Below are 26,856 nucleotides of genomic sequence, written 5' to 3' on the forward strand. Positions count from 1 at the left end.
TGTGCAAAAGGAAGTAATGGCATGTCTCGGCATCCAACCTTGTGCAAATGGGGTCTTTCATGCTGTCGTGCCTGTTGAGGGACCCTCTATAAAAAGGTTGAAGGAGAACGACCTGTACTGGGTGTCCACACTACTAGACCCCCGGGATAAGCAGAAAGTGCCTGAAATGTTACCGAATTACGGCAAGTCGGAAAGGATGCAGCAGTTCCAAAATCAATTAAAAAGTATGCTTTACACAGCGTATAAGGGTGATGTCACAGCACAACGGGAATCTAACAGGGGAAGAGGTGAAAGTCATCCCCCTCCTCCCACGACCACGACGGCAAGGACAGGATGCTTTACAGAGGTGTTGTTGATGGAAGACATGCAGAGCTTTTTAAGTCCTACGCATCGCCACAGCCCTTCGGGGTCCACCCTCAGAACGACTCGACCGACAGGTAGCAGACTACCTCGCCATAACTGCAGATATCGACACTCTGAGGAGCGATTAACCCCTTGACTACTGGGTGTGCAGGCTTGACCTGTGGCCTGAGCTATCCCAATTTGCGATAGAACTTCTGGCCTGCCCCGCTTCAAGTGTCCTGTCAGAAAGGACCTTCAGTGCAGCAGGAGGTATTGTCACTGAGAAGAGAAGTCGCCGAGGTTAAAAAAGTCTAGATTACCTCACCTTTATTAAGATGAATGAGGGATGGATCCCGAAGGGACTGACAGTGGGCGATACATTCGACTAAAAAAGGCATGAGGGGGACGTAACAGGGTGTCGCGGCTGCCGGCCCGCCGCGTGATATTTAAATCCCTAGCTCACCCCAGTACCTTGCCCTGTCATGGTTTCCTGTTCCTGGTTTCCTGAGAGTGCTTTATCATTGTGAATCTGATTTCCTGGTATCCTGATCTTGATTTTCTTTGGTTATTCTGAATTCTGGTTTCCCTGACTTGGCTTGTGTAAATGGTATTGTGTATTTTTTTGGCTTCCTTAACCTCGGCTTTCCCTTTGACCATTCTCTGTCTCTAGCGTATTAGTCCGGCCATTCTAAGGTCCGGTTTACGCTTTGTACTTTTATTTTCCTTTTCTTGCCTATGTATATGTTTACATAGTTTCTGCGTGCTGGTCCACACTAGTAGTCGTGACATTGGGATTAAACTGATAGGAGTGGTGTGTTAAGTAGTACTATTCCTATCTGGTGGCACATTAGATTGCATGCGCAGTGCCCCAAATTTGAAGTAGGAGAACCGACCAAGCATCGTTTTCCATCTCCCGCTTCCTAAAATCGATGCCTTATATATACGTCCCCTGATAGGGGACGTAACAGGGATTAAACTGATAGGAATAGTACTACTCAACACACCTTATAATAACGCAGAGAGAGGAGTCTGAAGAAGAGGAGTCAGAGGAGGAAGGTGGCTTTGAGGAGGTGGAAGACCAAACCGGTTGTCACCTTTCGGGGACCCTTGGTGTTGTATGTGGCTGGGTGGAGGAAGAGAGACATTCAATGACATCAGTGAGGACAAGGAACGGGACATGGCTAGCTTGGTATCCAACCTTGTGCAAATGGGGAGTTTGCGGTTGTGCAAATGGACTGTTTGCGGTTGTTTGCGGTGTGTTAAACGAGGAGTTTGGTCTGTCACTGTGAAGCGGGCGTAACCCTTACACTACCTGATCGATACAACATCATACCTGATGTTTTAAAGCACGTTATTCCAAACAATTTAGGAATGTTAGGTGATTTATGCCCTTTATGGATTAAAACCAGACTCTGCATCAACTATGTAATTTTTCATGGGAGTTTTGCCATGGATCCCCCTCCGGCATGCCACAGTCCAGGTGTTAGTCCCCTTGAAACAACTTTTCCATCACTATTGTGGCCAGAAAGAGTCCCTGTGGGTTTTAAAATTCGCCTGCCTATTGAAGTCTATGGCGGTTCGCCCGGTTCGCGAACATTTGCGGAAGTTCGCATTCGCCATTCGCGAACAGAAAATTTTATGTTCACGACATCACTAGGGACCATATGTATTTTGGATATTGTTGCCGTTTGACTATTCAAGATACCCCCAAAAGGCCTTCGATACATGAAAAAAGTCACTCCATGGTATCCCATATGGTATACTGTGTGCCACCATTTATTCACCAGTTTATGTTAAAGTTTGTGCTAAATTTTCTTCGCATAAAAATAAAAAATAATTTGTACATGCATAGTGTATTTTTGTTGGGCATTTTGTAAATCTGATATGTGCCACTCGTGAGCAAGCTTTCAAAATTGTGCTCAGCTAACTCTTCTGAGTAAAACAATACCCCATTATTATTATTATATTATTTATATAGCACCATCAGATTCCGTAGCGCTGTACAAAGGGTGGACTAACAGACATTTAATTGTAACCAGACAAATCGACGTATAGGAACAGAGAGGTGGAGGGCCCTGCTCAATGAGCTTACATGCTAGAGGGAGTGGGGTATAGTGACACAAAGGGTAAAAGTAGGGGTATGAAGTAAGTTGTTAGAAAAATATACGCTGAGGGCTTAGTAGGTAATATTTGACAGTTGCAGGAGAGGAGTCATGGAGGGTGGAGGATAAAAACCTGCTAACAGTTTAATTGATATGCTTTCTTGAAGTGAGTTTTCAATGATTTTTTTTGAATGAGTGGAGACTGGGTAGAATTTTTACAGAGGAGGGAAGGAAGTTCCACAGAAGAGGTGCAGCCCTGGAAAAGTCTTGGAGGCGAGCGTTAGACGGGACAGACTTGTGTACTAGGAGGATAGGTAGGTTGGAGCAGCATTATGTAGGGACTTGTAAGCAAGCACCAGAATTTTAAATTGAGCCCTATCTCTAACTGGGAGCCAATGCAGGGACTGACAGAGTGGGGAGGCGTGGGCGGTGCGAGCGGACAGGAAAATGAGCCTTGCCGCCACATTCATTATAGATTGCAACGGTGCAATCTGGGAGCACGTAAGACCACTGAGAAGAGTATTGCAGTAGTCCAGGCGAGAGAGAACAAGAGCATGGACCAGCACCTTAGCCACATCTGGGGTTAGATAGGAGCGGATGCGCGCTATGTTTTTGAGATGGAAGCAACAGAATTTGGCGATTGATTGGACGTGAGGGTTGAAGGAGAGGTTGGAGTCAAAAAGAACACCCAGGCAGCGAGCTTGCGAGGTAGAAGTGATGGTAGCGCTGTTGACTTGGAGGGAGACAGACACAGGAGTAGTAACACTTGAGGGAGGAAAGACCAGAAGTTCTGTTTTGGACAGGTTGAGTTTAAGGAAGTGAGCAGCCATCCATTTGGAAATCGAAGAGTCAAGATGGGCGGAGAGAGATCAGGAGAAGACAGGTAAATTTGCGTGTCATCAGCATAGAAATGATAATGGAAGCCAAAAGAGCTGATGAGTTTACCAAGGGAGGCAGTGTAGATAGAGAACAGTAGGGGACCAAGGACAGAACCTTGGGGGATGACGACAGAGAGTGGTTGGGGGGGGGGGGAGGAGGCAGAGTCAGATAAAGAAACACTGAAAGAGCGCTGAGAGAGGTAGGAGGAGCACCAGGAGAGAGCAGTATCCCGTAGACCAAAATTACGAAGAATGCGAAGAAGCTGTTGATGATCAACAGTATCAAAGGCAGCGGAGAGATAAAGGAGAATTAGGATAGAGTAATGGCCGCGAGATTTAGCAGCAATTAAGTCGTTGGATACTTTGGTCACAGCCGATTCGACAGAATGACCAGCGCGGAATCCAGATTGAAGGGGGTCAAGCAGAGAGTTGGTTTCGAGAAAGTCAGTCAGTCTGGTGTACACAACTCTCTCAAGGATCTTGGAGGCAAATGGCAGTAGTGAGATAGGGCGCTGTTACAGTCTAAGCCTGCTATAATAGGCTTTGGAGATCGTGAGTGACCCAATACCAGACCATATCTATTTACCACTTTGCCAAACAGTATTATGCTATGTACATTATGTTTATCTTCCTAGATTGATCCGGTAGATCTCTGACAGAATTACCTATGTACAGATATAAGTATATTACTGTGGTTTCATATGCATAGCACCCCCCACCTGTTTTGTCTTTTATCACTTATTGTATTTGTATAGTGCCTTTTGGTGATTTGTTTGGCACTTGGGGGTTGTTGCTGTTTACCTTTTATATTATTACTAATAGCGCCAATACACCCATATATATTTCTCTAACAGGAAATATTATTTGTTTTTTGTTGATTAGGATGTTTAAGTCCCCAAGTATGAGGGAGGGAGTGCTAGAGGAGAGAAAGTGGGGTAGACATGAAGAAAAGTGTAATAAAATAAATTTAACCCCTGAGGGTTAAAAAAAAGAATTAACCCTCAGGGGTTAAAAAAAAAAAATCAGATCATAGTAAAATGTAATCCCTGCCAATTGATCACTGTAGTCAGTGATCAATTGGCAGGGAAGGGGTTATTTTTTTATTAAAATGGGTAAAGGGGGGTGGGATTTTAATTTTACTTTATTTTTTTTTTCCACCAGGGGGCAGGATCAGCACTGATCCGTCTCCCTGCACTTCACACTGAACCCGGAAGTGCAGGGAGGCGGAGGTGAGTATACTGAGCACATGTGCCCGCTCTGATATGCTGTCAGGGCGGGCACATGTACTGGGAAAGCCCGATCCGGTGCTCCCGGTCTGCCTCTAATACAGAGGCAGACCGGAGCACCGTTAACCCCGCGATCGCCGCGATTGCGGCGATCTGGGGTTAATTTTACCGCGTGACGGACGAGGTCCGTCACTCGGCGTTAACGCAATCCCCTGAGTGACGGACCTCGTCCGTCACTCGTCCTTAAGGGGTTAAACCACTATGTAAGTGCCATGTCATGATAATAAAATTCATTCTATGTATTCTCTCTTTTTTGTGTATATAAAAATTTTAGCCATCTCTCTTTAAGGATGAAAACTTGGGTGGAATTTTGAAAACTGTATGCACATAATGATAGAAATTAGGTCTTTATTAATTGTTTATTTTTATTAATTGTTCTGTTTTAACTTGTGTGTTTTTAAGCTGATTTTTTACTGTGGAAAAACCTATGAATACTATCTTAATATAATTAGTATGGCACCTGTTATGAGAGACTAATAACGGACTGTGGGTATAAAAGCCCTCCCACAAGATGGCTACCACAGCTTCAAACGTCCTGAGGAAGCCGGGCATTCGGTGAAACTAGTAGACGACGTCACCAAAGTGGACGGAGACAGCTGCAGCAAGAACGAGCAAGCTGATATTCAGCCGTGGGAAGGAGCAATTAGGCCTACACTCCTGTGACTGCGACCTGTATCTCCGGCTTCATTTTGTGAAAAACAGGCAGTGAGTAGCAGCGTATGCCGTGCCAAACTCACTACAAACTCTTGTAAGAATCAGTTTGTTTATAGCACTGTGTCAGGAATTTAATGCTTTTAAATGTTAATACAATAAACTGTCTTTACACTTTTTAAGCTTAAAGCGGCACTGTCATGCCGAATTCCGTTTTTTTTTTAACCCCCCTCCCGCCTCAACTACATCCAATCGACCCCCTAGTCATCCCCAAATGCCCCTATGCCCCCCACATTACCTATTTTTTATTCTTTATTTTCTGCCCCGATCTATATTCAGGGCGCCGCCATCTTTGTGTGGGTAGGTGAAGTCCCTGTGGGACACGTCATCTACCCACACTACACAGACTGTGAGATTCCCGCACATGCCCAGTGAAACATCTGGACATGCGAACGGGAATTTCACCTATTCATTCATTCATCAGACAGACGAATGAATGAATAGAAAAAAATCAGACGAACAAACTAACACTGTGTATCAGTGTTCGTTTGTTTGTTCGGTTTATTACAAGGAGGGAGCTACCGGCGTGCAGCTCCCTCCTTGCAATATGTGAAGACAGAAGCGGTGGGGAGCAGTGCTCCCCACCACTTCATTAGCCCCCCAGGTCCTCCCCTCACTCTATGGGGGTCAATATGACCCCCATAATAGCACAAGGGAGATTCAAATCTCCCCAATGCCCCTACTCGCTATATCGCGAGTAGGGGCATGTCCACTAAACAGTGAGCAGCCTGTGGCTGCTCACTGTAAAAAAAAAAAAAAAAAAAAGGGTAATAAGGGGGGGACGGGGGACCTACTGTCCTCCCCCGCCGGCCCCCACCCCTGGACGGCGGGTGGGGGCCATAATGGGAATGAGGGGGGACCTACTGTCCTCCCCTCAGGCCCCCACCCCTGGGCGGCGGGTGGGGGCCATAATAGTAATAAGGGGGGGGGGACCTACTGTCCTCCCCTCAGGCCCCCACCCCTGGGCGGCGGGTGGGGGCCATAATAGTAATAAGGGGGGGGGGGACCTACTGTCCTCCACCCCCCGGCCCCCACCCCTGGGCGGCGGGTGGGGGCCATAATAGTAATAAGGGGGGGGGACCTACTGTCCCCCCCCCCCGGCCCCCACCCCTGGGCGGCGGGTGGGGGCCATAATAGTAATAGGGGGGGGGGGGGACCTACTGTCCTCCACCCCCCAGCCCCCACCCCTGGGCGGCGGGTGGGGGCCATAATAGTAATAAGGGGGGGGGGGACCTACTGTCCTCCACCCCCCGGCCCCCACCCCTGGGCGGCGGGTGGGGGCCATAATAGTAATGGGGGGGGGGACCTACTGTCCCCCCCCCCGGCCCCCACCCCTGGGCGGCGGGTGGGGGCCATAATAGTAATAAGGGGGGGGGACGGGACCTACTGTCCTCCCCCCCGGCCCCCACCCCTGGGCGGCGGGTGGGGGCCATAATAGTAATAAGGGGGGGGGATCTACTGTCCTCCCCCCCCCCCCGGCCCCCACCCCTGGGCGGCGGGTGGGGGCCATAACGATAATGGGGGGGGACCTACTGTCCTCCCCCCGCCCCCACCCCTGGGCGGCGGGTGGGGGCACTAAGTAAATTCCCCCCCCCCCCCCCATCAAGGTGACTAGGGGTGCCCAAGCCCCTAGTCACCCACCCCCCACCCAAATAAAAAATGCCCCTACCTACCCCCCTCACCCTAAAAAATAGTGAGGGGGGAATAAAATTGCTAACCTGTAAAGTAAAATTAAACTTACCATTCGACGTCTTCTTTTTTCTAAAATCTTCATTTTTCAGCCCCAAAAAAGGCCAAATAAAAAACCATCATAGCCGTCGAACTAAAAATAAAATAAAAAACCCGAGCGCAAAAAAAAAAACCCGACGAAAAAGAAAAAACCCGAGCGCACAAAAAAAATAATCCATCTTCACCCATGGAGGGCTCCGCGCAGACTGAGCTCCGCAGGGCTGGGCAAGGCTTATAAAGCCTTGCCCCGCCCTGCAATTAGCCTAAGAACACTCTGATTGGTGGGTTTAAGCCAATCAGAGTGCTCTTTGTCATTTTACAAGCGTGGGAAAGTTCTTTGGAATTTTCCCACGCTTGTAAAATGACACAGAGCACTGTGATTGGATGGCTTGAAATCCATCCAATCACAGTGCTCTGTGTCATTTTACAAGCGTGGGAAAATTCTTTGGAACTTTCCCACGCTTGTAAAATGACACAGAGCACTGTGATTGGATGGATTTCAAGCCATCCAATCACAGTGCTCTGTGTCATTTTACAAGCGTGGGAAAATTCTTTGGAACTTTCCCACGCTTGTAAAATGACACAGAGCACTGTGATTGGATGGATTTCAAGCCATCCAATCACAGTGCTCTGTGTCATTTTACAAGCGTGGGAAAGTTCCAAAGAATTTTCCCACGCTTGTAAAATGACACAGAGCACTGTGATTGGATGGATTTCAAGCCATCCAATCACAGTGCTCTGTGTCATTTTACAAGCGTGGGAAAATTCCAAAGAACTTTCCCACGCTTGTAAAATGACAAAGAGCACTCTGATTGGCTTAAACCCACCAATCAGAGTGTTCTTAGGCTAATTGCAGGGCGGGGCAAGGCTTTATAAGCCTTGCCCCGCCCTGCGGAGCTCAGTCTGCGCGGAGCCCTCCATGGGTGAAGATGGATTTTTTTTTGTGCGCTCGGGTTTTTTATTTTTCGTCGGGTTTTTTTTTTTGCGCTCGGGTTTTTTATTTTATTTTTAGTTCGACGGCTATGATGGTTTTTTATTTGGCCTTTTTTGGGGCTGAAAAATGAAGATTTTAGAAAAAAGAAGACGTCGAATGGTAAGTTTAATTTTACTTTACAGGTTAGCAATTTTATTCCCCCCTCACTATTTTTTAGGGTGAGGGGGGTAGGTAGGGGCATTTTTTATTTGGGTGGGGGGTGGGTGACTAGGGGCTTGGGCACCCCTAGTCACCTTGATGGGGGGGGGGGGATTTACTTAGTGCCCCCACCCGCCGCCCAGGGGTGGGGGCCGGGGGGGGGCAGTAGGTCCCCCCCCCCTTATTACTATGATGGCCCCCACCCGCCGCCCAGGGGTGGGGGCCGGGGGGGGGAGGACAGTAGGTCCCCCCCCCTATTACTATTATGGCCCCCACCCGCCGGCCAGGGGTGGGGGCCGGGGGGGAGGACAGTAGGTCCCCCCCCCCCTACTACTATTATGGCCCCCACCCGCCGCCCAGGGGTGGGGGCCTGGGGGGGGGAGGACAGTAGGTCCCCCCCCCCTACTACTATTATGGCCCCCACCCGCCGCCCAGGGGTGGGGGCCTGGGGGGGGGGAGGACAGTAGGTCCCCCCCCCCTATTACTATTATGGCCCCCACCCGCCGGCCAGGGGTGGGGGCCGGGGGGGAGGACAGTAGGTCCCCCCCCCCTACTACTATTATGGCCCCCACCCGCCGCCCAGGGGTGGGGGCCGGGGGGGGGAGGACAGTAGGTTCCCCCCCCTCTTATTACCATTATGGCCCCCACCCGCCGGCCAGGGGTGGGGGCCGGGGGGGAGGACAGTAGGTCCCCCCCCCCTACTACTATTATGGCCCCCACCCGCCGCCCAGGGGTGGGGGCCGGGGGGGAGGACAGTAGGTCGTCCCCCCCCTTTATTAACATTATGGCCCCCACCCGCCGCCCAGGGGTGGGGGCCGGGGGGGGAGGACAGTAGGTCCCCCCCCCCTCATTATCTTTATGGCCCCCACCCACCGCTCAGGGGTGGGGGCCGGGGGGGGGGGACAATAGGTCTCCCTCCCTTATTTTACTTAACGGCCCCCACCCGTCATTTAGGGGTGGGGGGCAATATTTTATTTATTTTTTTCTACAGTGAGCAGCCACAGGCTGCTCACTGCTTACTAGACATGCCCCTACTCGCGGTATAGCGAGTAGGGGCATATTATTTACTAATACCAAGTCATTTTTACTTGGTGTTAGTAAATTTGGCTGAAAGACCAGTTTAGGTCTTTCAGCCTTTTAGTAGATAGCTCCCTGATACCGTGGGAATTAGGGAGTTATCTACTAAGCGGCTGCAAGATGCAGCCACAGCAATGAATAGGATCGGAGTTTCATTCATTTGAATGAAATTCCGAACCGAACAAAGTACCGAATTGCATCCTAACACCAATGGAGAAACAGTGCTCATTCTGTTAGGATGCAATTCGGCAGTTTTGCCGGCGTTCTGTCTAAGTGACAGGACTTTCGGCAATACTGACAGGAAGCATTGTGGGAACAGGGAGGAAAGCTAGGGATCATGGGAAAATTGCTCTGACCAGCGGAAATGAAGCACACTTTGCTCCTCCGCTGGTCAGAGCTGGTCAAGCGGAGGAATCCCATAAGACAAAGAGTCCCTACTTTGTCTTATGGTTTTAAAGAAAACTAAAGAAGAATGGAAGAAATGAATAACAGATCCCGAGAGAGGGTGAGAAGAGGAAGAGATTGAGGAAAGGTAAGTTCGGCATGACAGTGCCGCTTTAATGTGTAGGTGTACTTCCTGAGCCCTTATACAAGGGTATATTTTATGGGAACACCTTTACTCATTTTTTGCTCCAGATTAAGTCTAACAATCTGCACTATCATATATTCTTCGTAATTTTTTTTTCTCTCATGTAAACTGAGGAACTGGTGCATGAAGACTTCTCCTTAAATATTAAAGCGGCACTGTCATGCCGAACTTACCTTTCCTCAATCTCTTCCTCTTCTCCCCCTCTCTCAGGATCTGTTCTTCTTTTCTTCCTGTCTTCTTTAGTTTTCTTTAAAATCATAAGACAAAGTAGGGACTCTTTGTCTTATGGAGGATTTCTCCGCTTGACCAGCTCAGACCAGCGGAGGAGCAAAGTGTGCTTCATTTCCGCTGGTCAGAGCAATTTTCCCATCATCCCTAGCTTTCCTCCCTGTTCCCACAATGCTTCCTGTCAGTATTGCAGAACGTCCTGTCACTTAGACAGAACGCCGGCAAAACTGCCGAATTGCATCCTAACAGAATGAGCACTGTTTCTCCATTCGTGTTAGGATGCAATTCGGTACTTTGTTCGTATCGGAATTTCATTCTAATGAATGAAACTCCGATCCTATTCATTGCCGCGGCTGCATCTTGCAGCCGCTTAGTAGATAACTCCCTAATTCCCACGGTATCAGGGAGCTATCTACTAAAAGGCTGAAAGACCTAAATTGGTCTTTCAGCCAAATTTACTAATACTAAGTAAAGATTACTTAGTATTAGTAATCAATATGCCCCTACTCGCTATACCGCGAGTAGGGGCATGTCTAGTAAGCAGTGAGCAGCCTGTGGCTGCTCACTGTAAAAAAAACAAAAACCTAATAAACCCCCCCCCCTTGCGCGGGGGTTAAAGATGGGGGGACCCACTGTCCTCCCCCCTGGCCCCCACCCCTGTGCGGTGGGTGGGGGCCCTAATAAAACAATAAAGGGGGGGGACCTACTGTCCCCCCCCCTGGCCCCCACCCCTGCGCGGTGGGTGGTGGCCCTAATAAAACAATAAGGGGGGGGACCTATTGTCCTCCCCCCCTGGCCCCCACCCCTGCGCGGTGGGTGGGGGCCCTAATAAAACAATAAGGGGGGGGCCTATTGTCCTCCCCCCCCTGGCCCCCACCCCTGCGCAGTGGGTGGGGGCCCTAATAAAACAATAAGGGGGGGGACCAATTGTCCTCCCCCTGGCCCCCACCCCTGCGCGGTGGGTGGGGGCCCTAATAAAACAATAAGGGGGGGGACCTACTGTCCTCCCCCCTGGCCCCCACCCCTGAGCGGTGGGTGGGGGCCCTAAATGAACCCCCCCCATCAAGGTGACTAGGGGTCCCAAGCCCCTAGTCACCCCCCCCACCCAAAACATTCTATCCCCTACCTACCCCCCTCACCCTAAAAATAGTGAGGGGGGAATAAAATAACTAACCTGTAAAAAAAAGAAATTTTAACTTACCATTTAACGTCTTCTTTTTTCTAAATTGTTCTTTCTTCAGCCCCCAAAAAGGCCAAATAAAAATCCATCATACCCATCGCACTTTAAAAAAAAAGAGCGCAAAAAAAAAATTAATCCATGTTCACCCATGGAGGGCACGCAGGGCGGGTCAAGGCTTATAAAGCCTTGCCCCGCCCTGCAATTAGGCATAGCACACTCTGATTGGTTGGTTTAAGCCAATCAGAGTGCTCTGTGTCATTTTACACAGCGTGGGAAAATTCCAAAGAACTTAGTGGACATGCCCCTACACGCGCTATAGCGAGTAGGGGCATTGGGGAGATTTTAATCTCCCTTGTGCTATTATGGGGGTCATATTGACCCCCATAGAGTGAGGGGGGGACCTGGGGGGCTTATGAAGTGGTGGGGAGCTCTGCTCCCTGACGCTTCTATAGTTACATATTACAAGGAGGGAGCTGCACACCAGTAGCTCCCTCCTTGTAATAAACTGAACGAACAAACGAACACTGATACTCAGTGTTAGTTTGTTCGTCTGATTTTTTTTCTATTCATTCATTCGTCTGTCTGATGATGAATGAATAGGTGAAATTCCCGTTCGCATGTCCAGGTGTTTCACTGGGCATGTGCGGGAATCTCACAGTCTGTCTAGTGTGGGCAGATGACGTGTCCCACAGGGACTTCACCTACCCACACAAAGATGGCGGCGCCCTGAAAATAGATCGGGGCAGAAGATAAAGAATAAAAAATAGGTAAGGTGGGGGGCGTAGGGGCATTTGGGGGTTACTAGGGGGTCAATTGGATGTAGTGGAGGCGGGAGGGGGGTTAAAAAAAAACGTGATTCGGCATGACAGTGCCGCTTTAAGTATTTTCTACTATTGCCTTCACCAGTGTATATATTTGTTTGGGGGACATATCATCTAACAGCCACTTGGAAAAATACTGCTCCTCAATCTTTTTTATGTTTACAGTAAAGGATGAGACTATATTTAAAAGAAGAAAAACTACCACAACAAGAGGATATAGTCTTAAATAAGAGGGGACAAAGGTTTAGAAATAATATCAGCAAGTATTACTTTACTGAGAGGGTAGTGGATGCATGGAATAGCCTTCCAGTTGAAGTGGTAGAGGTTAGCACAGTAAAGGAGTTTAAGCATGCGTGGGATAGGCATAAGGCTATTCTAGCTATAAGATAAGGCCAGGGACAATTTAGAAAACTGGGCAGACTAGATGGGCCGAATGGTTCTTCTCTGCCGTCACATTCTATGTTTCTACCCAGAAACAGAAAAGGGTGCAGAGGGACATAGCTTTTTAGTAAAATAATTCCTTTATTCGGAATAAAATAAAACAAAAAACAAGCAAGTTAAAATTCTTTAAGAAAAAAATACATATCTAATGCTTCTAAAATCTTAAAGGGACACTATAATCACCTGAACAACTTTAGCTTAATGAAGCAGTTTTGGTGTATAGAACATGTCCCTGCAGCCTCACTGCTCAATCCTCTGCCATTTAGGAGTTAAATCCCTTTGTTTATGAACCCTAGTCACACCTCCCTGCATGTGACTTGCACAGCCTTCCAATAAACACTTCCTGTAAAGCGAGCCCTATTTCGGCTTTCTTTATTGCAAGTTCTGTTTAATTAAGACTTTCTTTCTTCTTGGGGGCGGGGCTAAGCCAGCAAGCAGAGCGGACGCCTGAAAACTGAGCTCCTGTGGGAACTACCGATAATCTACAATATCCCGCAAAAATCGTGCTAAATATTAAATCGGGAGTCGCTGCCTGCACACGGGGGAAACCTGGTGACACATTTGACACTTTTCCCGAGAGTATCGGTGACCGGGAACCCAAGATGGCTAGCTGGGGCCTGCAAGCGACGAAGGAGGGGAGAGACGGACGCTCTCTTAGCCAACGAATCAGAGAACCAGACCCGCGGGCACCCTCTCCCACACCCCCGGACCGGAGGGGGTTATCCCGGTTCAACTCCAAGAAGCTACACCCGGGCACTGAACCCTACGAGAGAAACAAGCGGGCAGAGAGGCGAGGCACGGCCTCGTAAAATGGCCATCGCCACATGCACTCAAAACGAGGAAAAACCCGACCTCTCAACCAGGCTGGAGGCTATACTGTCCGCGTTCTGAGAGAAATTGGCGGCCAAGGAGCAACAAGCAGAGGCACTCAGAAGGGCCACAGGCTCACCCACGGCTCGGCCGACAAACCCCCACCGCAAACGCACACTCCCTCCCATAGCCAGAGCCAGAAACTGGCGCCAACATAGACGGGGTTCCTGGCGGGCCCGCAAACCCAAACGACTAACCTCGCCACAAATGGGACACCGCCGGATCCTCCGCCCTGAACACTCCAACCCACAACCCTGGCAAGCAAAGGGGACCCTCCGGGCCCTTCACTCAACCCACTCAACCCACTCAACCCACTCGACGAGAATCGGTAGCACCAAAGAGACTCCAGCAAAGCACTCCGGGCTTTCTCCGACTACCCCACGTGGGTTCTACTCCTTCCTCAGCCATGCTGCTGAACTTTCCGGCACCACAGAAGACCGTACGGCTGCACACCAAAATGGCTGTCCCTCACCACAGAAACAGCAAACTCCGGGGTCAAATAAGAGAACGAGGATGACAAAGCCCGAGCTGTACCAGCGAGGGGTATCGGATAAATCACCCATTACAATGCCACACACGGCTAATTCTAAGCTTGAAAAAAGAACTTGGACCCTTGTTTGAAGAACTGCGTCAAGTTGTGGAGATCTCTTGACCTGGATAGATCTATTATTATGTGTCACCCCTTGCTAAACCTAACGTTATTGCCTGCATGTATTTACCTAAACCGCAATGTGTTGCTAGCTAACCCTATCTAAATCTAAGCCCGACTAGCACTGTTTTATTCTTATACAGCCTAGCATGATTTATTAGGAGCAGGGATACTAACGGCTACCTACGAACTGACTTACCTACTTGCTCATCCCAGTCAGTAATTTGCATGTCTAAAATATATTGCCTGTAAACCTACAGCATTGCTTTGCTTCACCACAGCAGTGCTTTACCACTAATGCAATGCTTTCCCTCTGTGTCTCTGACTTTTCCTACCTGTTAGGCTCATGTTGATGCTTATCATTTATATTGTTATCTTAGATTATTTTATGATTTGGCATCTCCTGCATAAAAGGTAATGTGTGCTCTAATGTCTCTGCCGCAAATCTCCATGCTTTGCATAACAACACAGCAGTATATCTTCCACACTGACACAGAGGTGCACTAACAGCGCTCTTGCCATGTCTGACAACATGCTGGATCTAGTACACTGCATTCTACACTAAACGCGCAGCCTGGCCTGTTTATTATTACTAAGCAGCCTATATCACCAGTTTTATATATTTGATACACATGCTCACGAGCAACCTCCCAGGTGACTAGGCACGAATTGTTATTGTTATAACCTTTAGTTCAGCATATGTTCACAAGCATGTTAAAAATTTATTGGCAAAATGTACAATCTATATATTAGACACTCTTTTCTAAATATATTTTACGAATGCCAATACAATTATTTTATTTGCAACGATCCCACTAACGTTTACAACCGTTTTTTTTTTTGTTTGTTTTTTTTAAATTGCAACTGTATACTCTCATGACCATGTCCGCATTAACCTACCTGTGTCTGCTGTCGTGGCACCACGGGCCTGTTTGTACAATCAATTGCACCAAAAATAAAGAATTTAAAAAAAATTAAGATTTTCTTATCCCCTGCTATGTTAATAGCTTGCTAGACACTGCAAGAGCCTCCTGTATGTGATTAAAGTTCAATTTAGGGATTGAGATGCAATTATTTAAGGTAAATTACATCTGTTTGATAGTGAAACCAGTTTTTTTTTTCTTTCATGCAGGCTCTGTCAATCATGGTCAGGGGAGGTGTGGCTAGGGCTGCATAAACAGAAACAAAGTGATTTAACTCCTAAATGACAGTGAATTGAACAGTGAAATTGCAGGGGAATGATCTATACACTAAAACTGCTTTATTTAGCTAAAGTAATTTAGGTGACTATAGTGTCCATTTAAATAAAAAAAGAGGGGGAAAAAACAAGACAAAGAGTTTGAGTGTCTAGCTCACATTAAGCAAATATCTAAAGTCTTAAAGTGGTTACAAATTCAGATATGTAATCCAACACTTTTTCATTTTTTTTTTTAGTATATTCTATCTAAGGGATCCCTTATAGATGCTACAAAGTAAGCTGAAACAGTCTCTCAGGAATCCTCCTGTGTAGTGTGGCTGCTTACTGTACTTGTGCTGAAAATGAATCCTGTGTAGTGGGCTTGTCTCCCTGCTTCAAACGTCTCTCCGGTTTGCATGCCTAAATTGAAGCCAGAGGATCGTGATCCGGGCACTCAGATCGTCCTAGGAAGTGATGGTATTGGTATTCGCTGACTTCTCACTTCTACATGTTTCGTGAGCTCTGCGCTCACTTCCTCAGGGAGACACTGAACACCGCATGAATGGGGCTTCTTTTATATGCATTCGAAATTGCCTAATTGGTGCAAAGGTGTTGATTCTTATCTTTCTAATTATGGGAGCCGGGTTAAGTTGTCTAACGATACGGGCTCCAAATATGTTTGGTTTATTTACTTCTTATGCTATTAACAAAAATGAGTGTAATAAAAGTAAAAAGAAGTCTATTGCAAAAATTGGAGATTATTTTATTAAAATCTTTTATTTATATATATATATATATATATATATATATATATTTGAAAGATGTGAAGTTTATATGTAAATATAATAACCATATAAACCATGGAACTTCGATAAAGAATAAAAAAGATAGAGATTTATCTTTTTAACATTAGTATCTATTTATAATTTGTTACATGATGTATACATAATGATAGGTGTTCTCCGGTAGGTAGAGCACTCGAAATGAAAAAGAAAACAAAAACAAACCTGAAGAGGTAGGGTAGGATAGAATAAGAAAAAAAATAGCAGTATACAGAGGGCTCAATGCCCGAACTTGTACGTTTCTATGTTTACCTTTTTATAGACATTTTGGAATCACTGAAGAATTTGTTTCCCCATTTACTTCACAATTGGAAATTGATTCAAATTTTTTTTTATTTTTTTTTTTTACCTCAGAAACAAATGGGATTGTCAACTTGGGTGATTATCAACACTCAGCACTCAATTATTCTGAAAATGTCATCAATTAGCAGTACCATAATGCTGAGGTTTAATAAGTGACTGACAGAAAAAAATATAAAATATTCTAGGAGAAAAACATTTTATTTATGCATTGAATATATTTCAAGAGACCAAATTGTAAATTTATATACCAAAGCATATTGAAGCATCAGTAAGCATATATTTTACTAATACCATAACTCGAGTCACCAAACATCTTATATTTATGGAGAAATGTATCTTCCTTTAAAGAAGATAAGGTTGGATGGAATATGCCTTATTAAAAACATGAATGGGTGGTTTACATTAAATTGCGGTATAACAGGAATACTTGTTAGAGATACACCAACACCGGTGGCAGCTGCTGCTACCGTACCCTCTTCATTGACCTCTACATAGGCCATGTGGACGATTGCTGACACTTTTAGAGCATCTTTGGTAGAAATCCCTGATAAATCAGCATGATTAGTAAAGAGGTCAACAATTCCCAGATTCTCTAGCAAAGGAATAAAGTTGTACGTCTTTGCAATGTTGATGTGAGGAAGAGAGACGTGAACCGTTATTTTGGGGCCATCCAGCTTTAGTATTTCAGTAACGTTTTCATCAGTTATCTTGGGTTCAATCTAATCAACAGAAGGTGAAAACAGGATTAGTCATTTAATAAGTAGATTTTTATTGTTATTTAAGGTATGAGATGTATGGTGGCAGTGCCATCTGATGTATTCCATAACTCATTTAAAAACAAAAATAATGCAAATTGTTAATTTTTTGTACTCTAAGTAAATTGTATTAAATTTAGCTGCATTAACCTCACAATTCTCAAACCATCAATGACATTAACTGATAAAAAGACAAGGTTACAGAGAACATGTGAAGTTACAAGCCAGAGTTTGTGTTTTTTTTTTACAGAGTTTCCTGCTTTCTACTGTACTGGAAACAGGAGGTTCCTTCAGCTTTGATGATGCCATATGCCCATAATGTCTGAGATTAACACAAGGTCTATTGCCTTCTTTCATAAAAAAGTGTAGGCTGATTGAAAAAGGTCAACACAAGAAATAGACATGGCTTCCACAATCATAAGGAGTTAAACACTTTTTGAATGGGTTGATTTCCTACTTGAGGTTTGCTGGGTCCTGAGAGACGGATGTTCCTCAGTAAGAACACCATTCTCTCCTGATCTAACCCCTGCTACGCAGTGTTTAGCTCATTAGCTGAGAACAGTGAGCTGTTAATTGTAGCCAATTAATATTAGTATTTTTATAGCGCCAACATATTTTTCAACACTTTACAATTATAGAACAAAGATAATTGACATACAAAATATTAACAGACAAGAGGTAAAGGGTACAATCTACAAGGAAGGAATAAAGACACACAAAATAAATAAACAGCATGTCAGAGGGGAGGAGATTGGTGGATAAGATGCCTGTATCGAAATGGGCCAGCAGAAGTGGCGTGTGGAAGGAGAGAGAGTGAACTGGGCTTTGGAGGTGCTGAACTGAGGAGAGCAATTGTAATAAGCGGAGCATCACCCAGGAAGATAGAAGAACTGGAGGCTAGGGGAGAGTCCTATGGCACAGGGTTAGGGAATTCCATAGGCATGGAGAAGCCTTAAAAAATTCTGCAGATGAAAGTTAGCAGAGCATGAACAAGGAAATTTCAGGATAGGGTTGTTCACAGAGCAGATTACAAGAAGGAATGCATTTAAGTAAAGATGAAATGTAGCAAGTAGTGGAATTATTAATGGCTTTGTAGTTGGTGCTAGCAGTGTGAATTAGATGCTGAATTGTAAAGGAAGACTGGATTTGATGAGAAAAGGCAACAAATGAGTCAACAGTAACCCCAAGGCAGTGACATTGAGGAGTTGGGGTAATATGTATCACATTGACTTGCAGGAAGATATATGGAGAGGACTTTTTGAGGGGAGAAAGATGAGGAGGTCAGTTTTAGATAGATTAAGTTTTAGAAAACTTGAAGAGATCCAGTTAGAGATGGACAATCTGTAATTTGCCATGCATTCCAGCATGGAAAAATATAGGGAAGGAGAGGTAAATCTAAGTATTGTCAGCAAGTAGATGATATTGAAATCCAAAAGCGTTAACGAGGTTACCAAGAGAGGCAATGTAAATGAAGAATAAAAGAGGACAAAGTGGAGAGGATAAGGCACCAGAGATGGAAACACTAAATGAGCGTTCAAAAAGACAAGAATTGAAACAAGGAAAGTACAATGTCATTGAGACCAAGGTTAGGGATTGTTAGAAGAAGAAAAAAAAAGGGTATCAAAGGCAGGAGAGAGATTAAGGAGAATTAACAGAGAGCAATGACCTTTTAGATTTAACAGAGATAAAGTCTCTGGTAAGGGCAGTTTTTTTGTGTTTGGCAGTGAGAGTGTATATGTGTCTGTCAGTGTGTGTGTGTGTGTGTCCGTCAGTGAATGTGTATCTGTATCTATCGGTGTATGTCTGTCTGTCAGTGAATATGTGTCTGTCAGTGAGTGTGTATGTGTGTTTATCTGTGTCTCTGCCTGAGTGTGTGCCTGTCTGTGAATGTGTGTGTGTGTATCTCTCAGTGAATGTGTGTGTTGGTTAAACAGTGTGTGTGTCAATGACTGTGTATCTGGCTGTGAGTGTATGTCCATGTATGCATCAGTGAGGGTGTGTGTATGTCGGTTAAAGAGCATGTTGGTCTTAAACAGGAAGAGATGAGGCCTTGACATGAAGGGGTGGAGCAAATTTAGAGTCTGAGTTTCGTCATGCCTAGGTTAGCACAAAACCAAAATACACCACTGAGTGGCAATATAGATTGAGTTACTTGGTGGTGGTGGATGGAAGAAAATGTATGCTATTCGAAAAAGAGAAAAACTGAAAAGAGTAAGAAAAGTAAGAACATAAACAGCTTTACAAAGACTAGAGAGGTGATGTCAGGTAATGTAGAAATCTGACAGCAAGAGTTGCTGATGGGGAGTAACCGATGCCGGAGATTGTGAGTGTGCTGTCTGCAGAGAGGATCTAGTTGTTGAGGGCCACATTTATGTAATTTCGGAAGTCTACAGTATATATTAAAAGAAGACCTAGGGAGAGGTGGGAGGAAAGAGCGTGTTATTTGTGGCTGAGGCTATAAAAGAGAGAGGAATTGAAGGTTCAAATAGGTGAATGGAAAGTGAATGGTCCATGGAGTTAACAAGTAACAAATACAGGCCAGGTGACACAGATAATAAGTCAGTGAAATATTATAACGATTAGCTAAGCATACAACATATACTTGTACTACAGATGTGATCCTTTCCTTTGGAACAGTCTGCCTCCCCCCTCATACTCTCCCTTGGTTTTCACTTGTTTAAGAAGTCCCTCAACACCCTTCCGGAGTAACTTCTATGTCACATATCTGTCTCTTGCTCTCTCCTAAAGAGCCATTTTCCACTCTCACCTCTAGTTCTGCTACTTTCCCACCTTGTTTGGTTGCTGTCCCCCTTGCTGTCCTATTGTGTTTTTATACCCCCACCTCCTTTAGACTGTAAACTCATTTGAGCAGGATCCTAATCTACCTATTGTTCCCGTATCATTTTGTGAATGTCGTATTTGTGTGTGTGTCTGTCAGTGACTGTGGATCTGTGTCTGTCTGTGTATGTGTGTGTCTGTCAGTGAGTGTGTGTGTGTGTAACTGTGAGTGTGTGTTAAATTTCCTCCCATTCATAATATTGTAAAGTGCTGCAGAATAAGTGAACTCTATATAAATACCAAATAATCATAACAGCCAATTGGCAAAAAGAGAACAGCAGATAGTAGGGTTTGTGTGTGTGTAGGGGGCCCTATCCCTCCACCACAGCTCATTTCCTCTGACTATAGCCCCTATTCCTCACTATAGTCCCTGCCACTACCACAGCTCTTCCCCCACAACAGCCCATACCTCCAATCAGAGGCCCTCTCACCACCACAGCACAGTCTCAATCACCCAAAAATTCATACTACGCACCCATATTCCCTGCACACATACCCTACAGACCTGATGCCCCCATACATGCTCTACAACCTCAATTCCTCCTACACACGTAACAGCCTCAATTCCCACCCATACACGCCGCAGCTCCATTTCCCTTCAAAACACACACACACACTATAATCCCTATACAGCCGCTATACTCAACAACAAACACACAAAAAATCTCTTCCTTTCACATACACACTACAGCCACTCTCTTTTAGCACACACACATGCTACAGACCCAATCCACAAACAGCCCCTATTTACATGCCCGCGCACTTATTACTCTGTACACAGGCCCATCCACACACACACATTGCAACCACACAACCAGCATCTCTCCACATACACAAACAACCCCACATGCAGCATCCCCAGAAACAAACAACACCACAAGTAGCCTGCCATCCCAAATGTAACATAGCAAGCAGCTATCCCACACATGCAACCACACAAACAGAATCTCTGCAAACCTTGCATTAACACATCCAATCACATACGCCAAACTTTTGCACACAATACCACAAACTGTCAACTTTCATGAATTTTAACACTAGAGACAGTCTAACATACATTAATGCCACTAATAGTACACACACATAACATAACAGGCAACTCATAATCACACACAATACAAAAAGCAGAACGATTTGTGTGGCCACACTGCTTCCCTTCTGAGGACACACAGCCCGAAAGCTCCATTTGGCCATGCGACCTGAACAGGGAATACTTTAGACTTATTATTTGGTCCCGCGAACAGCTCACTCTGCTGGTTCACACGGGCCGAAATCCTCTTAGCTGTTTTCTTCCGTGCATAAAGTTAGACGCTACCCATTTGAATAGTCTTTTATAAATTCAAATACTGTGATGTCACACTTTGCCCTTAAAAACCATCATCCGAGTGATCACATGTGCTGTGGTGAAATCTGATCTGCCTCCCTGTACATTCAGTGAAGTGCAGGGAGATGATCATCGCTGATCTGCTTCTCTCTGTCAAAATAAAATGTTAGTTAGAAAATTCCACACCCCTAACCCCTTTCTAATAAAATATAACCCCTTTACCATGATCTGATTTAAATTTTTTTTTTAACCCTCAGTGGTTACATTTATTTACTTAGTTACTTAAATATTTGTAAATCATATATTTAGTTAGGGTAAAAGTTAGTAGAGATTTGGGTGATTTACTGTTAGAAAGTTAAAAAAGTTTTAAAACGTTTGAACAAAGTTTTAAAGTAGTAAAACAAGTTTTTAAAAGTTACAAAAACATTTTTAATTGGTACAAAACATTTTAAAAAGTAAAAAAAAGTGTATATGCCTTTTGAAATACCATGGGGTGTCTTCTTTAAGAAATGCTATGCCTTTTGTGGGGAAGTTGGAACAAGTAACCTGCTAAAATACTCAAAATTGTGACATGGACCCAGAGCAAAAATTCAAAGTTTAAAAAATACTGGAATGGCTGTGTATTAAATGTGCCCCTTTAACATCCACATATACCTGGCAAAGGTACATATGGAGGTGTTTCTGTAATCAGATGGCATAGCTGAGCAGCATATGAAGTAGTATACAGCCATAGCACACATAAGGTTTGCAAAATATACAGTACAAACTCATTGAGTGTGTCAAAAAGACAGAAATAATGCTTATTACCACTACACTTGATACAAGCTAGCGGAAAAAGGGTCAAAATACCCTTAGATAAATAGCCTGTGATGTCTACTTTATATAAATATATACTTTTGTGTGGCAATTTAATTTTCCGTGCTGTTTATTAAACATACAAGACAAATGTACCAACGTCTAAAATTGTTTCACATTTAAATTTGATTTTAGTCCTTGTATTTTGTGACCTGTAACTTTCAAAATAAACTGAAATTCTACACATATTATGTACTATATAAATCAATACACATACATTAATTTATTTTGAATTGCTTTTCCTAGGCTGGACATATTATGCACACATTATTGCTAAAACTGTGAACAAAAATGTCATATGTCACATCAAATTAAAGCCCTTTTTGTCCTCTAAAAAACAGTATATACTATGTGTTGGTGCAATAAATGAGCTGCAAACTGCAGTTGAACACAAACCACAAATTATGCCAAAATTGCTTTTTTTCTTAAGTGTATGTCCAACTTCTTAAGCTGCGTCCTTAAGGGGTTTAAGAGGCACATTATTGGGAGTATTATTGCTGTGGAGCTCTATTATAGACTCGGACACACCAACAATATGGAGCTCCTAGAATAGAGGAACATAAGGTTAGACAAAAGGGACAAATTTGATTTTGGACCAAAATATGGAAAATCCGTCCTAAATAGGGACATTTGGAATTTACAACCCATGTTTGTCTTCCCATACATCCCTCGTACCCCTATGTCTATGCCTCCTTACTCCCCTTAAATCTCTCAGTCCAAACCCAGATTTACACCCACTTATGTCCCTTTGTCCAATATTCACTCTTGTTCAGTTGTGTTTTTAGACTTATCCCCCGATGTCTCCAACTTCTGTCAATACCTCCAACCTCCTTTTACCTTGTTTCTGGTGGCCAAATGGCATGGGAGTTGAAATTCTCAGAAAGGGCACACTTTGTCAGGTGCTGTGTGCAAGGGGCAGGAATTTAACATAAAGTCATATCCCCGCTTTGTATTGGTAGCCACAGCCTTGTACCTAACTGAACAGTCCTGGCTGAACATGATCACTCCCAGGACTTTATTACCAGCTTGCCACTCGGCCAGAGGTGTGGCAAAGTCATGACATGCCCAGATCAAAGTCCTTTATTTGCACCCCCTCCCCAACCAGTTTCATGCATCTGTCAGATTGCAGGCCCCTTTAGTTTTTAAAGGACACTATAGTCAGGAATACAATTTTGTGTTCCAGAAACCTATAGTGTTCCTTCAATAATAATAACTACAACAGTATCCAGGGCCCCATTAATTTTAAAACCAAAATAGCTGCTGTACATGAGTATGTTAATTTACTAAAGAGTCCATTCACTAAACAGTGAACTGAGGTCAACTGGTAAGGAATTTGCAATATCTAGGCATGACTTGGGGAAAAAGTTAAATGGAGATTTTTTTACAGCTTTGCTATTTTTGTCTAAATTCACTTTTTATCGGGTTATTCCCTTAACTGTAGATTGTCAGGAATTCAAACTGAAATTCAAATTTAGGGACAAAATAGCCAAACTGATAGCCAAGTCTGCTATGCTTCCAGTTTGGCTGCGTTGACCTTTGAAATTTACTTTAAATTCACTTAGTCATTACCAATGGCGTTCATACCTGAAGTAGGCTTCTTAATTCAGTGGCCCTCCAGGACAGCCCATGCACAGAGTGGATGAACCAGAGGACAGGACTGGAGGAATGTGTTATATATGCTGTTTGTGGTGTTGCATGTGTGGAGGTAGGTTGCCTGTTTGTGTGTGTGTGTGTAGGATGCTTTTAGTATTGTGTGTTTGTAGGGATGCTGCTTGTAGTGCTGCATGTCTGTGGGGATGCTGGTTAAGTTATTGAGTGTTTGTAGGAATGCTGCTTGTTGAACTGCTTGTCTCGGGAGGCTGCTTGTGTGGTTGAGTGCATGTGGGTGGAGCTGTTTGTAGTATAGTGTATGTGGAGAGGGCTATTGTGCTGTAATATGTGTTTTTATAAGTTGTGTGTTTTTATAAAAGGTTGTAGTCTGTGTGGAGAGGAAATAAATACTATAGTCAGTGTGTAGATAGGGATTGTAGGGTGTGGTAAGGAATTATGGGCTGTAGATGCTACTAAATACTTTATGCAATTCACTTTATTCTGTTTTAAAGAATCGAAAAGGTAGTACAAGTGCTGGAATTGCTACTGGAGATATACTGCAGGGTTATTTACTAAAATGACTATTCAAGATTAGTTTAAAATTTTAAGGAACACTATGGTGTCATGAATTCCTGACACTATAGTTCTACTAGCACTATTTTGGTCCTTAGTCCCACTGTCAGCAAAACAAAAGGTGAGTTTATTTACCTTTTCCAGCTCCACGTGGGTTTTTTGGCAATTGGCCCCACCCACACTCTGCATCCTTGGCTGAGGTCATCAAACTTGATGATTTCAGCCAATATAATACTTTCCTTTTAAAAAAAAAAAAAAAAAAAATAGGCGCCTATTGCGCATGCAAGGCAAAACGTCACACTGCGCCAATCAGCATATCGTCATAGACCTGCAGATTGGCAGTGTTTGTATTAAAACAACCTGCAGGGTTTAGTTACAACTACAGCATTAAGTTGTTCTGGTGACTATAGTGTCCCTTTAAGGCCTATTCAGTTTGCCTATTTCAACGTTAACTTTAAAATTCACTTTGAGTTCTCTCTTTAGTGAATAATCCTGAAGGTTATATACTAAAGTGAAAATTTCCTGTCACTCACATTTTCACTTACCCAAAGTTGCTCCTATGTACATTGAATACATTATATATCATAAAGATACAAACTGTATTCAATGTAAAATATACAGATTTACTCATTTTTCCTCCGTTCCAGCGCAGTCCTCTTCATGCTTTGTATGTGTTACTGTTCATGTAACACCTACCTCCAGGTTGTCATCTGCTCCGCCTGCCCTTCTCCCATAGTTTTCTTTGACTTGCCCTGCGCCCTGCTTGGGAAGAATTCCCAAGCAGAGCAAATGTTGTCATTGACGCCGGCATGCTGGCTTTGCTGCCAGTGTTTTGGCATCGGAATTAAGGGACATTATTCCTATTCTCCATAGCCAGTGCTAGAAGTACCCGTTAAATGAGTTTCCATAGCAACCACATGATAGGCTGTCTTTAGTCAATGCCTCGACAGCATTGACTGACAACTGGTTTCTGTCCTAATCTAGACATTTGCTAAATCAAATAAGAATAGTTTTTTTGGGGGGACATGACAGGTGCCCTTTAAGGCCAAAATAGCCAAACTGGAAATAATTATCCAAGTCAACTTTACTTCTAGTTTCATATTTTTTGGCCATAAATTTGGAATTCACCCACCTAACTAGCCTTTTACTAATCAAATAGGATAGATACAATATAAACACAATGAATAACGTCCACTAAAACTCTAATACCACATAATAAAGTAATATATAGCCTTAAGCACTTATTATATGATCATGCTGTTGTATTTATTTACCATGTTTCATGTGTTAATAATTTTGTAATAATTTTCTCTAAAAAAGGAAAATGTACTTTTTTTTTTTTTGCTAAATGCTCATACCTCTGATAATCCGTCTATTTCATTTGGTAATATGATTAACATGCTTAAATCTCCTTCATATGGAAGCTCGAGAACTTTGCATTTCATTGCTGTGAGATCAGTCAGTTGGAACTGACCAGTCTGAGACATCATCCTAACTGTCTTCTTTTCATTCTAAGAAACAAATGTAAATGATGTAACAATATATTAAACAATAATACGGAATGTATCAACACTAAGGCAAGCATACTGTGCCGCTTTCTTAAGATACATTTGACAAATCATACATGGTAACATCAATTAAAACCAGGGAGCTGACAACAACAGTGTTAGTGGTACATGTGGAATATTGAACATTCACTTTTTTTTTTCTTTTAAAAGAAACAGAGCATGTAAAGAAAAAGAAAAGAGTAACTCAAACGTCCAGTCCCACTAAGTTGCTAGTAAAGTTCAGTCCGTGTGTACAGCCCTGCGACTTCTCATGAGACATTATAAAAGAGTTGAATCCCACCTAAATCATTATGTAGAGAGTGAGGTACTAGAATTATTAAAGTGGTTTGGGGAGTGAATAAATGTCATATAGGCTTTGGGGGGGGGGGGGGGGGGGAGGGGGGATGAAATTGCTTTCCCAAGATACCTGGGTGTCAAGCTGTGTCATCTTCTACAATTGAGGGCTTCCCAGCAAGGCAATAGAATAACCTATAGTGGTCACATGAATACAACTAAAGCCATTGACAAGTTGTATGGTACAATCTGGATTACAGTTGCAAAGCCCTATTGTAGGACACTGTAAGAGATACCGACTTGTTAAAGGAGCAATTGGGTGGATATTTCTACAACTGCGAGATTTAGATAAGGTCAGGGGAGGGCTGGCAGCCTTAGGCCTGGGGGGCAAATCCAGTCATATGGCCCATTGCACCAAGAGGAGAGTAAACCACCTTTCCCATGTGATTGGGGAGGGGGGGGGAGGTTGATGGCTACAATTTGGGAAAGGGGCTGTGGTGTGGGTGATATGGGTTGCAGTTGGGGCAGAGGAGCTATAGTGGGGATGTTATGGGGCTGAGGAAGGGGGCAGGAGCTGAGAGAGGGAAAAGGAGCAGGGAAAGGGTGGGACAGGGGCTGAGGAGGGTGACAGTGGGCTGAAGAAAGGGAAAGGGCTGAAGAAAGTGAAAATGACAGGGGCTGAGCAAGGGGACAGAGGCTGAGGAGGGGGACAGGGGCTGATGGA

At 44.2% G+C, this 26,856-nt stretch overlaps 2 protein-coding genes across 2 annotated transcripts in view; both read right to left on the bottom strand.

Annotated features, from left to right (window-relative positions):
* The window catches only part of LOC134608734 (leukocyte elastase inhibitor-like), a 481,333-nt gene that overhangs the window by 170,516 nt on the left and 283,961 nt on the right, over positions 1-26,856 (bottom strand). The window lies entirely within an intron of this gene.
* The window catches only part of LOC134608727 (serpin B4-like), a 33,755-nt gene continuing 23,434 nt past the window's right edge, over positions 16,536-26,856 (bottom strand). The window contains exons 7-8 of the mRNA XM_063451789.1: positions 25,650-25,802; positions 16,536-17,075 (exon numbers count right to left, since the gene is read on the bottom strand). Of these exons, the coding sequence (XP_063307859.1) occupies positions 16,677-17,075; positions 25,650-25,802 (552 nt within the window). The 3' untranslated portion in view covers positions 16,536-16,676. The remainder of the gene's footprint in view (positions 17,076-25,649; positions 25,803-26,856) is intronic.

Source organism: Pelobates fuscus, chromosome 4, assembly GCF_036172605.1.
Source record: "Pelobates fuscus isolate aPelFus1 chromosome 4, aPelFus1.pri, whole genome shotgun sequence".
In the NCBI taxonomy this organism is placed as follows: domain Eukaryota; kingdom Metazoa; phylum Chordata; class Amphibia; order Anura; family Pelobatidae; genus Pelobates; species Pelobates fuscus.